Consider the following 14,777-nt stretch of genomic DNA (forward strand, 5'->3'; position numbering starts at 1 on the left):
CTCACCCTGCCGATATACAACTACCAAAAAGTCGACTTTCTAATTCTTGCTGGTTCACTTACACTACCCGTTTTGACCGACTGCGTACCAATTCGAACATATCTTCTTATTGTACGAGTACGGCGTCTAATCGGTCTGTTGCTTTTTCTGCCGATTGTCTTATGGCATTTCACTGCATTGCGAAGGTGTTTTTGGGACCCACAACAACTAATGTGGGTGGACGGCATGGCGCCATGCGCTAAGTGGGGACAATTGTATTTGAATGACCTCTGTTGCCTCCGAATTCCGAGCCAGGCTAGGGTTCTGCGTTGTATAGTATAGTTTCGAGTCTTCTGCTTGGCATGTATAGATGTGTGAAATGCGATTTGCGGACAATGAAAGTTACATGTACTTCCAGTGTACTGTGTAATGTCATTTTGGCAATGTGACAGTAGATTTGTAATGGTGCAACAATGTGTTTGCGACAAAGGACTTTTGGACATGACGTCGCGCTACACTACGGACTTCGCTTCTCCACGGCGGACCTCCGTCCGCCCAATATTCTTGCCCTACCCCGCGTTTTCTAGATTCTGCAAGATGTTGCGCAGACGACCGAGACAGGATCGATTCGCAATGTGTCACATTACTGTGTTATTGTCTATCTAGAGTGTAGGACGAGACATTCACGAAGGCCACTGTTGGCGTGCTCGAGTATACGCACGCTGTTCTAGAGCGTCCCATACCTACGTATGGTGGCGCGGCACCTTGACAACGACGGTGAGGTCTTGATTCAATGTCAGCGCTCTCGTATACCTTTTTTGCCACCAGCGTCTCCCTTGGACCACGATATACGCGAAGTGGGCAGCGCGATGCTATCTTCGTCGTCCATCCGGAAACACATTCCGCGACCTTGGCATCTCGCTGTGCCCGGAAAGAACCAGGACCAGCACTACAATACTGCGCAGCTAGGCAACATCATGAAGTCCGACGCAGCACTGAAAATGTCGCACATACTCCTGGCTGAGTAGTGTGACGTCGCATGTTACCATCGAGACGCGCTGCTGACGGAGACTGTTTGGGCCGAAAGCGCGAGGCTGCACTTGATGCACCCCGCACGGCCTGTTTCTGCACGTCAAAATCTCTCCTTTCATCGTGTCCGTATCTCGGAGAGAGCTTCGTTTCTTTTCATCGGATTCTCGTCTCTCTTTTTACTATCATCTGCTTTGCGAGTTGATAGCTGTTGGCCAACTGAAACATGCCTACATCGCACCTTCCCGTGGAGATTCACAATATCATCTCCTCCCACCTCGCCAGGGATGACATACTTAGATATCGGAGTGCAAGCAAACGTCTCGCTGATATTGGCGCACAGTATCTATTCAAAAGTCTCGTATTCCACGCCAGTTATCACAGCCTGGGCTGCATCGAGAGCATAGGGTACCGCGAACACCTGAGACATTTCGTTGAGACTATCACGTGGGACACTAGTTCGCTGGGCTTAGATGTACTGAGCTTCGATGAATGGAAGCATCGAATCGGCAGCCTGACACCGCACCAGCTATGGATGCTGCGAGAGACGTGGGAGCGCGCGCAATCCTCAGAACACGAGGACATTGGAAAATGTAATAATCGGTTTCTACGGGACCAGTATGAGCGGTACAGAAACCTAGTCGCTGAAGGGCAGGAAGTACAAGACCTCCACCTGGCCGAACTCGCGGACCTCCTCGCCCCGTTTCCTAGGCTCACAAGCATCATCGTGGAGAAAAAGAGGTACCACGTCGCCAATGCCACTTCAGAGAGGCTCGAAATCTATTCCAACGAAGGATTATTAAAGAGGAGCATGTTGCACCACCACCGTTGGATGCCGTACAAGCACTCGACAGACATGTTTCCGCTCGTCGCTGCATTAAATGCCGCACAAGCTTCGGCATGCCAGCTTGAAACGCGGAACATCAACTTTCATGTCTTTAGTCAGCCTAATTACATGGAGCATCTGCAGCATATCCGGGTCTCGCAGATCACACGACTGGATCTCCGCTTTGCACTGCACGATGCTACTTTCGACCCCCAAGAATCCAGCATGAACATCATGAATTGCAAAACCGTCCTACGGCAAGGCTATCTTCGTGACTTCCTCCGAAAGTTCGTAAGCCTGCGATCGCTTAGCGTGGATTTCGGGACCAGATCTCTTGGTAACGGGCGTGCGCCAGTTAATCTACAGGATGTTTTCTCCATGGATCAAAGACACTCCTGGCCGCATCTTCGCGAGCTCGCAATCCACCACGCCGACACGCCAAGTCACACCATCTCCGCCCTTCTCTCCTCTCACGCATCCTCTTTGCGAGTCCTCTCTCTAGGCGACATATGCCTCGATCCACCCGCTTCGTGGGAATCCCTCTTCACCAGCCTCCAGCCTACCCTCTCGCTCTCCTCCGCCGCATTCTCATACTTCCTGTTCGACGCGCGGATCGAGAGTTTTCTGCGGGGAAGAAGTGCGATGTTAGGGTGGTACTGCGATAACGAGGAGTGTGTGGAGGAGTCGTCTGAGCTAGGGCCGCGGTTAGAGGCGTTCATGGTTAAGGGCGGGGTTTGCCCGTTGAGTGAGGAGAGGAAGGTCGTGAGGGTTGTTGGGCGGTTGGACGATGGAAGGGTGGAGGACTGGGTTGCGGGTAGGAGGGTTAGCGTCGTTACTTGAGGAGTTAAGTGAGGGCTCTATTGTTGATATCGAGCTCAAAGCACTGAATCTTCAATGACTTTCCGCTCCGCCTCACCGACCCATGTCCTGTATCGCTCTAACCGCTCAGACACTACAGCTCCGTTACACAACACTCTTCCATCCCCCCTCTGTACATCCGGCAACCCAATTTGCTTAAGCGCTCGGAAACCTCGATCCATGCGTTTTGGTTGAGGCCCTTTCAAATAGAACGCATTCTGCTCGAGTCCTGCAGGTAGCGTGTTGTGACAAACAGTACGTTAATTCTAGGTTGATGCAGCAGACGCACCAAGTGAATGACGTAATGAGATCGCAAGTCAGGAGTATCGAGACTGTTAAAAAGTGATGCTCTTGTAGCGGGGTGATGTTCAGAATTCGCCATGACAAGAATTGCACTCATTCAACATCCCTCTCACCATCAGGCAAGGTCTAGGCACCAGTACCTCATGGCTTCAAATGAGCCCGAATGTTGGAGGTTCTATGACGGGTTGGTTCTTTGGACTGAGGCGCGGAGGGGCCGGGCCATTTGGCGGGGTTGCTTCCTTTACGGCGTGAACAGTAAAAAATGCTAAGCATGATGTGCAGAAGGGCAAGATCAAGCAGACATGGAAATATCCAATATAATACATGGCTTCTATATCCACAGGATGGGTCCACTCATGATAGAAACCAAAAAGGCACTTCGTTCACGAATTAATGTCACCACCTCATAGGTGGTTCAGTCCAAGGAATTCGTACCCTCAGCTATACCGCTATACCCAAGCACAAGGTAAGTCAGTCTGGTTTGGATCCCAAGTCTCCTCTTACATTCTCGCAGCAGTTCAGAAGTTGAAATGCAACATACACCTCTCACTCCCTTCAGCACTCGTAGAGCAATTCCTTGAACATTCAGTTGCGGCCTCCAAAGTTTTTCTCAGACATAATGATGATCGCCTATTCAGTCCACTCTTCTTCGTCTGAAACGTACGATCCTCACTTCGAACTCCGTAGAGCGCACGGTCCAAATCGGAGATGTGGGACTGTAACGTGGGGATGTTGGACTATAATGTGGGGATGTTGGACTGTAGTCGTCCAAACTTGGAGACGCGGGACTGTACGCTGGAGATGTTGAGCTGTTCGGATACGAATTGAGATGCTCAGTATATTCTGTCGAATCAAGCCCGACGTCGGGTTCGGAATAGTCACCAGGGGCCAGTGGAGAGAGAAGGTGCCTAACGGGTGCCGTACTGTTGTTCGCTTGAGGCCCGATCCTGGATGGTCCTGGCCCGCCTACAGTGGTATCCAACCGCAAGCCCTGGTTGTATCGCATAAATGATGACGGGAGAGTTGAGCCAGTGTCAGCCATCTCCGCGTCTTCATTGACAACATCATGCATTCGTTCCCCGGCATTTACCCCGTCCTCGACATCCTGCATGTCTTCGTCTTCATTTGCTGCCTCCTTGCCAGTCTCTGCATCTTCACTTTGCTCGGAAGAAGGGATGGTGTTCCCTTCGAGGTCCATCTCTTCGCTTTCATGCTCGGTTTCCGTTTCCCAGCCATCTTTTTCATTGGCCGCATTGGCCCAGTGTAGATTCTCCACTTTCCCGTCGCAGGCTAACTCGTATTGTGTGTGCCGCAACGGGAACTTCCAAGCTCGGGCACAATCGACTACAGCTTCAAGCTGCCCCTTCTTCTTCGTAAACGTTTCGAGGATGAGTTCGAAGGTCTTCAGATCTGGAAGATTGCCGATGGCCGCTCCCCACGAGCCATCGGATACTGGGTGCTGGCCCTCACGCCGCTGTGCTGCCAAGGAAAGCATGTCGGCCAATAGTGGTCTCGATGTCACACCGCAGGCGGGATCCAGAGCGAGTTGTTCCTCTTTGTCCTTAGTGTTCGGATCGTCAGTCCAGGTCCACCAGTCTGTACGCGACCTGCGGAACAACCAAGTCAGCCATGTAAAGTATATTAAGCGTTGTGAGTGTACATACATGCGAACAGTAAGATGAGTTAGCGGGCGAGCCACCATTGCGCGAGCGATGAAGTTGTCTTGCGTTTGTAGATAATAGCGACCGATATCTTGGTCATAATCGCGCGATTGGCAAGCATTCGGGAGGGTCACCTTGTCTCCATCTTTTGGGTTCCAACCCTCAACATCCTCACCGAATGTTGTGAGGCCGAAGTTATGTGACGCTATCACCCCGTCAGTACGATACGTAGGGCGGGAAATGCTGTAGAAGTGAGGTGCAACGTAGGCACCTGAATGCCGCAGTGTTGCGTGCCATTCATTGAGCTCATTTTGAAGGCCACCTTGTTCCAAACCGACTTGCTGCACGCTGAGATCAAGTCGTTGAATCAAGGCAAACTGCCACTGGATATCTCATGAGCTTGGCAAAGGTTACTGTGCATATTGCATCTACTTACTGGTGCAAGGCGCGCCAGATCAGGACGCTACGGCCCGGAATCGCGGTACGATAGATAGCCTAGAGGTTCAATAGAGTCAGCAGGATGTATCACATAGTTGAAAGCACCAATATCGGTCCGCTTGTGTATTTACAAGAGCATATGTACCATTGAGCAGCATTGGAAGACGATACGTCTCCAGATACACAGCTTTGCATGTCCGAAGCAGTGCGCATGCTATATCGACCTGTGCAACGTCCGCCCTGCCGCCGTGCTCTCTTCTCAATATGTTGTCACTGTCAGGCGTAGGCGCACCGTTGTCTGCTAAAGCGTATTCGAAGATCAGATCACGGATCTCCTTGGGTGTCACTCCGTATAATGGGCATTGCTTCTGTTGGCTCACGTCGGAGAAAGGCGGCAGATGGAAGGCGAGAGGTTCTATGGGGCGTCCAAAGAAAGCACAATCTTCTTGGGCTCTGGAATGTATGCTCATACACTCGCAGTTGTCCAGTCCATCGCTGTTGTGGCAGTAGTAGCTGTACCGTCGCTGCGACGCTATAAGTGCTGCTCGACAAACGTGAACGGTCCTGCCATGCGCACCTTCCACGTCTTTGGATATTCCTTTGGAATTCCGAGTCGCAAGCTGAACTCTTGGTCCGCCATAGCGACGGTTGAGTGACGGTATGAAGTTTGAAAAGTGGAATAATCGAGCCGCAATGGGGCTTAAGTGTTGTTGGAGAGGCTGTGCCGCAGAGGCCGCCCGGTGGAGGTGTGCACCGTGTGTAAGGAACACTGAAGGCACCGATAGTGTGTTTGACGCTTACCCTGTATGTACAAGCGCGACGGTAAATAGACAAGCCTGCCCGGGAAGGCAAGAATGGCTCTTACGACGCATTTTATCACGATACTGGTGCACCACTGGGTATCGTTGCCTGGAATAGTGGGTACACGTCGGATCGGAACGCCGCTGGGGGTTAGCGGAAGATATCCTGGCTCCCTGAACCACTAACCGGGCTAATAATGCACCTTCTCCGGCCCACTCTACACCCACAGCCTTTCGTTGAGGCTGGACGATGGGCCACTCGATTGCAGGATCAGACTCGACCATTGATGCTCTAACTGGACGGCGGATAGCGCCCGTCCAAGCCGTCGATGACAGTGAGCGGATATCGTGGACTTAGGTTTTCGACGCATCCACGGAGCTCTAGCAATTGTTCCGACGAAGAGGGTGAGCTCGCCATGTTGCATAGCACCTATTGCACTAAGCGCAGGCACGGAATCTAGCGATATATAGCAGAATCTTTGTCTCCCAACCTAAAGAGCACAGCATTCATTCATCTGTTCCTTTATTCAGCCTCCCACTTGCTTCTCCTTCACTTGGTCAGCTCTTTGCTGTTTTGTAAACACTCTATTTCATCACACCTTCCTGTATCCACTTCTGCGGACCTCTCTGGTCTCTGATCTCGCATCTATGCAATGCGTAGTGCATTCATAGTCAACGAGGATCAAAAGTGCTTGCGAATGTTGTATGTAACACCGAGGCGATTCTCGGTGCCACCAGCACCAGCTCAACTGTTGTCCTCCATGAGTCTACTCAAGCTTGCCCCGAACAATTTTTTGCACCACTGTCCACCAATTTGGTCTAGAGGAGACTGGGGGCTACGCCAGTGATCGATGCGAATCGATCGAGGTGAGTATCACTCAGATCGACGACGAGTTACCACCAGACGTGGACTCATGCATCGCTCAATTTGCTGGTATCATCGATCAGTGCACAGTCGGCGGTCATAAACTCTCCGCTAACGCACTATATCCAGTTGGCGGACGCGGAAGAGGAGGACTGCGATGTTATTGCTGCGTGCAAACTAGATGGAAAGTAGGCTGATTCCGACTTCCGATCCCGAACTATGATCACCTGATTAGACACTCCATCGAATAGGTACGGGTTCATGGAGGCCTAAGTGACACTCTCGTCGGATGGTGTCAGCTGTATCCTTGCTTGCGAAGATAACAAATACTGCACGAGTGTGTCATAGCTGCAGACGAGCAAAGTTATTAATGTGCACGTTTTCATTATCAATTTCACTCTCCAGAGTATACCATAGATATGAGCTCGCATGGGCGCCCGTAGGAACGCACCTCGAAACATCGTAAGCCGAGCTATCTTAAACATGGATAGAACCTAACACCTCTTGCACAATATAGAACAATCTCTTCACGCTGAATTTCAGTAATAAAACAGGCGCAAATGGTCAACATGATGAACGTGACCGAACAATAGGAAACCAACGTCCCAATTCGGTTAGCGTTTCGTCCGGAGGAGCCCCCACACTGGTGCACTACTCTTACGTCCCAGCATCAAATCTCATCGTCGCATCCACGAATGCATTATTGATGTACTTCTCATAACGTGTCGCTCCTAGAGAAGGGACGAAGATGTTCATCCGCAGTTCGACTCGAAACGCGGTTGAGCTCACAGTATGCGGCTGAAATACCCCCTTCTGACCCAGCAGTCGTCCCACCCTCAGGCCGCGTACGACGGACTTCATTCCGGTTGTGCGGCAGTATGGAACTGTCCAAGCATTCGTGAGTGCGAAGCGACGATACGCAGTGACTGTCAGAATCGTTCTCTCTTCTCCTCCAAGCACTTCCGACTTGCACTTTCTATCTCTTTGCGCCATTTTCATGTGCGGATTACTTCTCAGGGTTACGTATGTGGCTTTTCTCATCCAAAATCTTCATTGCTCACAAAAAAAAGTTTTCCATCGCAGGGTTGCACGTTTCAGGCAAAAAGCAGCGGGTGCTTTCCACACATTCGGCAATATGAGCTTCTAAAACAACACCCAGAGCCTTCCATCAATGCAAACATATTCCAGAGCGATTCATCTCCACGAGCTTCAGCCTATACGGGACCCGCAACAAGCGGTCACACTTCATCTCATCAAGGCTCAGCCCACACAGGTCTCGGCAGCCTCATATTCCACGACATATGCGAAAAGTACCCTGCGCCACTGGTAGAACAATTAGTGGCAGAATGCGCGAGATATGCGCCGCCTTCCACCTGACGCAGTCCTAGTTTCTATGGTAAGGAATCGCCTGGCGACCAATCGATTTCCATCGGATGTAGCAGGGATACAACACTATGCAACCACCACACCAACGTTTCCAGATTTCAGATCTACTGCCCAAGCGACGCATGTGCTGCAGCTGGTCTGCATTTCGAATTTCCTTCGCATCGCTTGTCAAACTCTATTGTAGCTGTATGTTGTCGATCTCGTAATGATGGTTTCTAGTATCAGTGTAATGGTCTGGCTGTGTTGGATCGCGGTTTTGGGGTCGAGAGGTGTTGAGGCGCAGGATAACGGTGGTGGAAGCGGTGCCTTGTCTGGAAACGCGAATGCAAATTTCGGAGGTGGCGGTGGAAGGTTTGGGGATGGCAACAGAGGCGGGAGACAATTCGGACACAGACCGGTGAGTTTTGGCTATGCAATATACTCTCTGGTCAACAGCTGCTCACCTTTGACGTAGGGCTTTCGGAAAGGCGGTCGATTCGGAAATGGTAGAAAAGGTGGCCAGCAAGGTAGTGACCAGGCGGCGACGAACAACCCGACCGGCGAAGGTGATGACGAAGAAGCAGCAGATACTTCGACTTCACCTTCGCCTCCATCGGATCTTGCGCCCGTGGCAGCATCGGCAGCTCTAGCAAGTGCCGATCCAGAAACCTCGGTGGCTTTGCCAGAAGCAAACACCACTCTGGTTGCAGCGTCTGCAACACCTACGGAATCCTTCGAGCAGCCTACCAGCGTTGCCGATGCATTCCCCCGAGCCTCAATCTACCTTTGCAACTCTCGTTGGAATACCTTACGTTGCTCCCTCTAGCACTGCGATCATCGAAAGTCTGTCGTCATTGGCTTTACCAGCGCCAACCTCTTCTCTCGTTCCAGTCTCTGCTCTTACGACGAAACGACTTACAGCAACGTCTTCAAGAACCGTCTACGTGACCTCTGCTGTTCTTCCTCTACCGACTTCTATACCAGCAGAAGAAGACTCCTCTGCCTCAACACAAGCGACGCAAGCTCCATCGCTGGACCTTGCACCTCTTCCCGCTTCTTCAGTGAAGCCGCTCAGCCCGGGCGAGAAAGCCGGTGTGGGCGTTGGCATTACATTTGCAGTGCTCGTCATCGCGGGCGCAATCGCATACGAACTATTTCGCCGTCGCAAAATGAAGGCTCGAGAACGTCGCGGAGGCGAGACTGACAGTCAAGATCCTGGACCTCCCCGCCGCAATTTTGCGCTCAAAAGTTTCTTTGGCCCGAACAACAACCACGAGAAAAGGAGCGATCCCGAATGGAGCATTGAGTCCGCGGAGGAGATGTCCATCGTCCGCGCTGGGAGCGTAAAGTCTGTGGAATCGCAGGCGCGGCCCATAACTCCTCCGCTACCCAGCCTACCGTCTGGGCCGAGATTTGGGCTTGCAGGTAGCGGGACGGAAGTTGTGAAAGTGGGCATGACGGTTCCGGAGCGAAAGCCAACCCCAAAACTTGCGGATATGGCGCTGAGGAGTAATCCTCCGGTGTCGCCGAGTTCATTCCCGAGTCCGCCGCGAGCCGGCAAGACTGGGAGCTGGCCGTTGCCGGAGTAAGACGTCTTCATTCTTGTATTCAAAACTTCGTCTTGGGACTTGGCTTCGCAAATGGATGGCATTAGGCGTACGGTATGCTTACATGGGATGCAGAACCCAAAGATCGGACTTGGCGTACTGGTTTGCGTCGTTTGATACCTCTGACAATGGCTGCGTTGCAGGTAAGAAGGCACTGTCCAGTTCTACTATGAAAGGAGGAGGAACATATGCTGTAGCGTTGTCTTGCTATCTATAGAGGAAGTGCCGAGCAGTCTTCCGTGCTCCTGGTGAGCTTCAATTTTGTTTCACGCGCGTCACATCTCCAAAATTAGCTCGCGCGCCCCAAATAAGAATCCTGGCATTTGAAGGCCAAGAACGCAACGAAACTGTGGGACTAGCTATTTCTCAAATTGTGGGGAGCCGAATCGCACTTACAATGCATCTCTTTGTATCTAGTAATGTCACATACTCTGCCACAAGTCAGATGAATTTCGATTGAGGACGAATGTTTCATTCCTGCAGCCATACTTTAGCTGTCTCTTCGAGCCACTACGCAAAAGCACTCGGCTTTTTGACAAGCAATATGACCTGGTTTCGATACCCAGAAGCTTGCAACTACGGGTGTCTCCATATGACGACCTGCGCAACAATGATCGTCTGGCTCGGTCGAACGGCTTCGAACGTCGATTCGTCACTGATAGAACCTGGACATAACTCGTGTTCCAAATCTAATTCTGCTGTAATCGTTTGCAGGACCACTGAGCTTGTCTACGCAACACAAAGGCCGATTGTACGCAAATCTTTGACCCAGCACTGGGTCTACATGCGTGACACAAATTCCGGTAGCTGGTGTCTCCTGTGCAATCCAGGCAACAGAGGTTCTAAGACTCCGCGTGACATTACAAGTTGAGGTGCTGTTTCGCTTCTCTGTGGGCTGAATAAGGAAAAGGCCCGTGCTGAATAAGGGTAGGCTAGGAAAAGCCCCCACGTGGCCCCTTCGGTTTGGTGGCGAGTCCACAAACGCCCTGTCGATTACCTTTTGTGGGAGCTGAACGTCGTTGTAGCATATGTCGCAAGTGGACGATGGGAACAAATGTGTCACACGGTGGATACACATGGTATTATATGTTTAGTCATACAATTTCAACAAATATGCTAATCTGGTAACGTATCCTAAGAGTGGTTTGGGATCACTGGGATATCTGACATATAAATAACAACGTAGAACCCGCGTCTAGGTCATAGAGGGCAGATCTTTCAATCGTTTGTCGAACATTGAGGTTTCGAACCTTACTGCTTCGCCTTCTCATCTACCGATTCAGTAGGCGGCGACTCGAGCCCTTCTCCTTGGGAGACCGCAGGCTTCGTCCGCCCCTTTCCAGTGATATCCCTGAACATAGCCTTGAATGTCCTCATACTGGTCTTTCGTCCTTCCCAGAGCGGATACAGTCCCACACAGAAAGAACTGCAGAACATCCAAAGAATACCGACGACGACCCATCCGGTGAAGAACTTCTTGCTAAAAACGTAGCCAGAGCCGTACATGGGCATAGGCCAGAGAACCAGGAATGCGAGCGTCATGAATACAGTCATCCATCGCGCAATCTTCGAGGCCTTGAGAAGCTTGGCTTGCTCTTCTTCCTCCTCGACGGAGGTGTGCAGTCGCTCGCCCGGGACAAGCTCTAGATCGACATGGGCAGCGTTCGCGAGATCGTGATCGTCGCCCCTGCGGATGGCTTTCATTGAGATCCAGTCGTAGTTTTGGGGGCCAAACGTGTATGTCAGAACGGGCACGAAGATGACCGGAGAGAGGAGTGCAACAACATTTCCGGCAAGCATAGGGTTGTTTGCGCCGGTGGTAGCGACGGTAAGCTCGCCACTTTCTTTCTTCGCGGTGACGAGCCATGCGATGAGCGAGCAGGCGAAACCCAGAGGCGGTGAGAATGTTGCGGCGTACCAATTTTGCTTGCTCCACATCAAAGTTAGGGTGGCAGGAAGAACGGCAGAAGAGATGATGACGCCCATCAGGAGATAGAGATAACCCATGGAAATACCAATGTAATGTAGTCCTGTGGACCAGGCAGCCATGGCGACAGCGAACGCAATGACCATCATGTGAGACATGTAGATAAGCTGCTTTCCGGTAGCGCGAGGGTTGATGTATGTCTGATAGAAATCGTAGGTCCAGATACTGGAGACAGCGATAAGCTCAGCGGACATGGCAGATGTAACAGCCATGAATACGAGGAGGAGAGTCGCAACTGCGCCCCCGCTTCCTAGCATGGCTACAGCAGCATTCGGTAATACGAGCCCCGCAGAGACATCAGCAGCGGGAAGACGGTTGGGATAAGTCGGGAAAACGGGGTTGCTCTCCAAGGCTAGAGCAGCAAGACCCATGGTAGTGGCCGCTAGCCATGGAATGGCGAACCAGGACAGACCGCCCATGATGTAGCCAGGTAGGGCATCAACGGGGCTAGCAGCGATAGCCTTGTTGTAGTATCCGTTGTCGCAAAAGACAGTTCCAAAGTTTCCAACGATATTGATGACGAAGAAGATAGCGCCTTCTTTGGAACGCATTGTAAGGTAAGAACCTCCAGCGTTGCCTAACATATGCGGTCAGTCGAGGTGATCATACAATCAGTGAGGAGACATACCCTCAACTGGATGTTTCTTGGCGGCTTCGACTAATAGATCGAACACTTTGGAAGGGCTTCCGAGGTTGGCGTTTGTGGCATAGGCGGTGAAGGCGAACATGAGGAGGATGATCAGGATGACGACCGTATGCGCATAATCGGTGAGGAAGGTTGCTTTGATACCGCCGAACATCGTATACAAGCAGACGCCAACAGGCAAAAGAAAGCAGGCTGCAGCAGTGGGCACGCCTGTGAGCGTTGTGACTACCGCAGAGCCCCCGGTGAGCAGCATGGACGTGACCAAAATATTCGTGAACAACCCGAAGACCATAAATACGACATGCGTAACCGCTCCATAGCGCGCTCGAATGACTTCAAGAAAGGTGTGCGCATTGGGTGCTCTTCGCTTCAATTCGATCGCGATTGTTGCGAAAAGGATGATTTGAACGGTTGCACCTGATGCGTACCAGAACGGACCTGAAACCCCGTAGTTATACGCGACAGCACTGCTCTGAAGTAGTGTTGCGGCCCATGTCCAGGAGGAAACGACGGCGGAGGCAACGAGACCAGACTTTACGGAGCGGCCAGCAGTGGAGAACATTTCCGACGTCTGTAGCTCATAGTTGTATCGTTTCAGGACAAAAGTGGTGAGAATCATGAAGAAGCTACCATACGTGTCAGCATCAAAAGTCGAGTTGGCCGTGATTCAACCAAACTTACGCGAAGGCAAAGCCTAGCCCAATGACCACTCCATAGCCGACAGCTTGTGACAGCGGAGGAGGGTTTGCCATGGTCCTTCTGTTTCAATTGTGCTATCCAATGGCTACAGTCCAGCTCTTGCTGTTAAGGTTGGTGAGAACCTGCGACTGGAATTGCAGCTCAAGATCCGGAGGAGTGGCGATTATATACGCGCTTTCTGCCGAGAAAGCGCAAGGACTTGTCAAGAGTTGCTACGCCCTAGCGCACCCGTAAGCGGAGACGATGGCGTGAAGCTTGTGAAGATAAAGAGAGACGGCAAGCTCGAGTGGCGGCCCCGGCAGGTATACACAGTAATGATGCTGCGACATGATCGGCGTGCAGCGAATTGTACATGACTCTTGCTACAAAATTCCCCGTATTGGTTGTAAACGCCCTCGAGTGGATCCGTGGGGTAGTTCACTATGGCTGGAAGAGCAACGATACGTTGGGTTGGGCGTGACCCTGGCTGGAAACTGATAAGGAAGCGAGATGTGGTCGAGATAAGGTGTGCAACCGTGAGCGGACATGTTTAGTCACGCTGCAGATGCTCCTCCACTTCATTGTGAGCATGTACTGATGGATGAATCGTATTTTTGCGTAGTGCGCGGAGGTCTTGTGTTGCAGTACTCCTGAAAGCGCTTGTAGCTCTTCTGTGCGTTGCATTCCAAGCGGTGGAGAGGCTCGGGGCAGATGCAATGAGCGTGTGGAGGAGACTCGTCCCTTCAGCGCTGTAGGACATGGGCGCCATGTCAAAAGCAAGTAAAGCAGGCATCTCCGCGAGGGTTGAGGGTTTGGTCAAGGTGGTCGCGTAACGTTTCGTGGAGAGACAGCGATTGTGGGTCCAGCGGCCGTTGCGCTATCATTGCCAAGCGTATGATTGGTGCATCCCAGACACCCTTATCTCCAGCCTGCGCGCCCATCGGAAGTGTACCGCTGTGGGCGAATCGGGAGTTCATAGTACTCGATCGCGTTGCTAATTGTACCATGGGAGGCCGATAGTGTGCATCTCTGTGCCGACATCGCTTCGGTGAACACGGCGGCCATGATCTAATCAGAAAGGCTTGACGGGGACATGTCACAGTGCACCCAAACGTACCACAAACCACATCCGACGGAGCGATAGTTCCTTCTGGCTGTTCTGCAGATGCGCAAGGAAAGGACCATCCTGGCCGGAGTTGAAGGTAGCACGTGACAACGCGCCTTCCAAGGGTCCGCAGACGCGTCGGACACGCGACACGGGAAGGGAACAACTCTAATCCACGTGCCACCACTTCCCAGTAGCCTTACAACGCACGAAAGATGCAATCTCACGTTCTAAGTCGCCCTCCAGAGCTGGAAAGGATCCGGCAAACCTCAAGTTCTGTCGTCCATCAGGGCATAACCTCATCGCCTAAGCACAATCGCGAGGACATGTTGTGTATACGTGCGGAAGCGGAGGCAACCAACAATCCTAGCAACGACGCGTGTAGTCATCTAGTTTGCCAAGCTCAAACGACATTTTACGGGAAATAACCTAACGCGTAGCCGCTCCGTGTAAAAGGGCGCGCGCCAAGCAGGAGGGCGCATGGCCAGCCGAACTTCATCTCGACCTTTCTCTTCCACTTCTTCAGACGTTTTCTCAATTCTTTCCAAACGTCGTCCACGACATCGTGCTCGCACATGCAAACTCTCTATCTCAAATGTCAAGTGAAGTTGATGCAAGAGCAGACCGGCG

General features: G+C 51.8%; 4 protein-coding genes across 4 annotated transcripts; 2 read left to right on the forward strand and 2 right to left on the reverse strand.

The window, feature by feature from the left end:
- Positions 1-1,234: 1,234 nt before the first annotated feature.
- Positions 1,235-2,674, forward strand: N0V89_002836 (uncharacterized protein; the record flags this gene model as incomplete). Its single annotated transcript, XM_056211642.1, has 1 exon — positions 1,235-2,674. One exon carries the CDS (start codon positions 1,235-1,237, stop codon positions 2,672-2,674), a length of 1,440 nt encoding a protein of 479 aa, XP_056075115.1.
- Positions 2,675-3,629: 955 nt separating this feature from the next.
- On the reverse strand, positions 3,630-5,077 carry N0V89_002837 (uncharacterized protein; the record flags this gene model as incomplete). The annotated part of the gene is made up of 2 exons (XM_056211643.1): positions 3,630-4,591; positions 5,071-5,077. The coding sequence occupies 2 exons, from the start codon at positions 5,075-5,077 to the stop codon at positions 3,630-3,632; spliced, it is 969 nt and encodes a 322-aa protein (XP_056075116.1).
- Positions 5,078-8,374: 3,297 nt separating this feature from the next.
- Positions 8,375-9,713, forward strand: N0V89_002838 (uncharacterized protein; the record flags this gene model as incomplete). Its single annotated transcript, XM_056211644.1, has 3 exons — positions 8,375-8,496; positions 8,635-8,921; positions 9,046-9,713. The coding sequence occupies 3 exons, from the start codon at positions 8,375-8,377 to the stop codon at positions 9,711-9,713; spliced, it is 1,077 nt and encodes a 358-aa protein (XP_056075117.1).
- A 1,269-nt stretch (positions 9,714-10,982) lies between these two features.
- Positions 10,983-13,116, reverse strand: DUR3 (urea active transporter; the record flags this gene model as incomplete). The annotated part of the gene is made up of 3 exons (XM_056211645.1): positions 10,983-12,295; positions 12,347-12,990; positions 13,046-13,116. The coding sequence occupies 3 exons, from the start codon at positions 13,114-13,116 to the stop codon at positions 10,983-10,985; spliced, it is 2,028 nt and encodes a 675-aa protein (XP_056075118.1).
- Positions 13,117-14,777: the final 1,661 nt, after the last annotated feature.

The sequence above is a fragment of the Didymosphaeria variabile genome, assembly GCF_027946475.1.
Source record: "Didymosphaeria variabile strain IMI 356815 chromosome Unknown scaffold_2, whole genome shotgun sequence".
Lineage (NCBI taxonomy): Eukaryota > Fungi > Ascomycota > Dothideomycetes > Pleosporales > Didymosphaeriaceae > Didymosphaeria > Didymosphaeria variabile.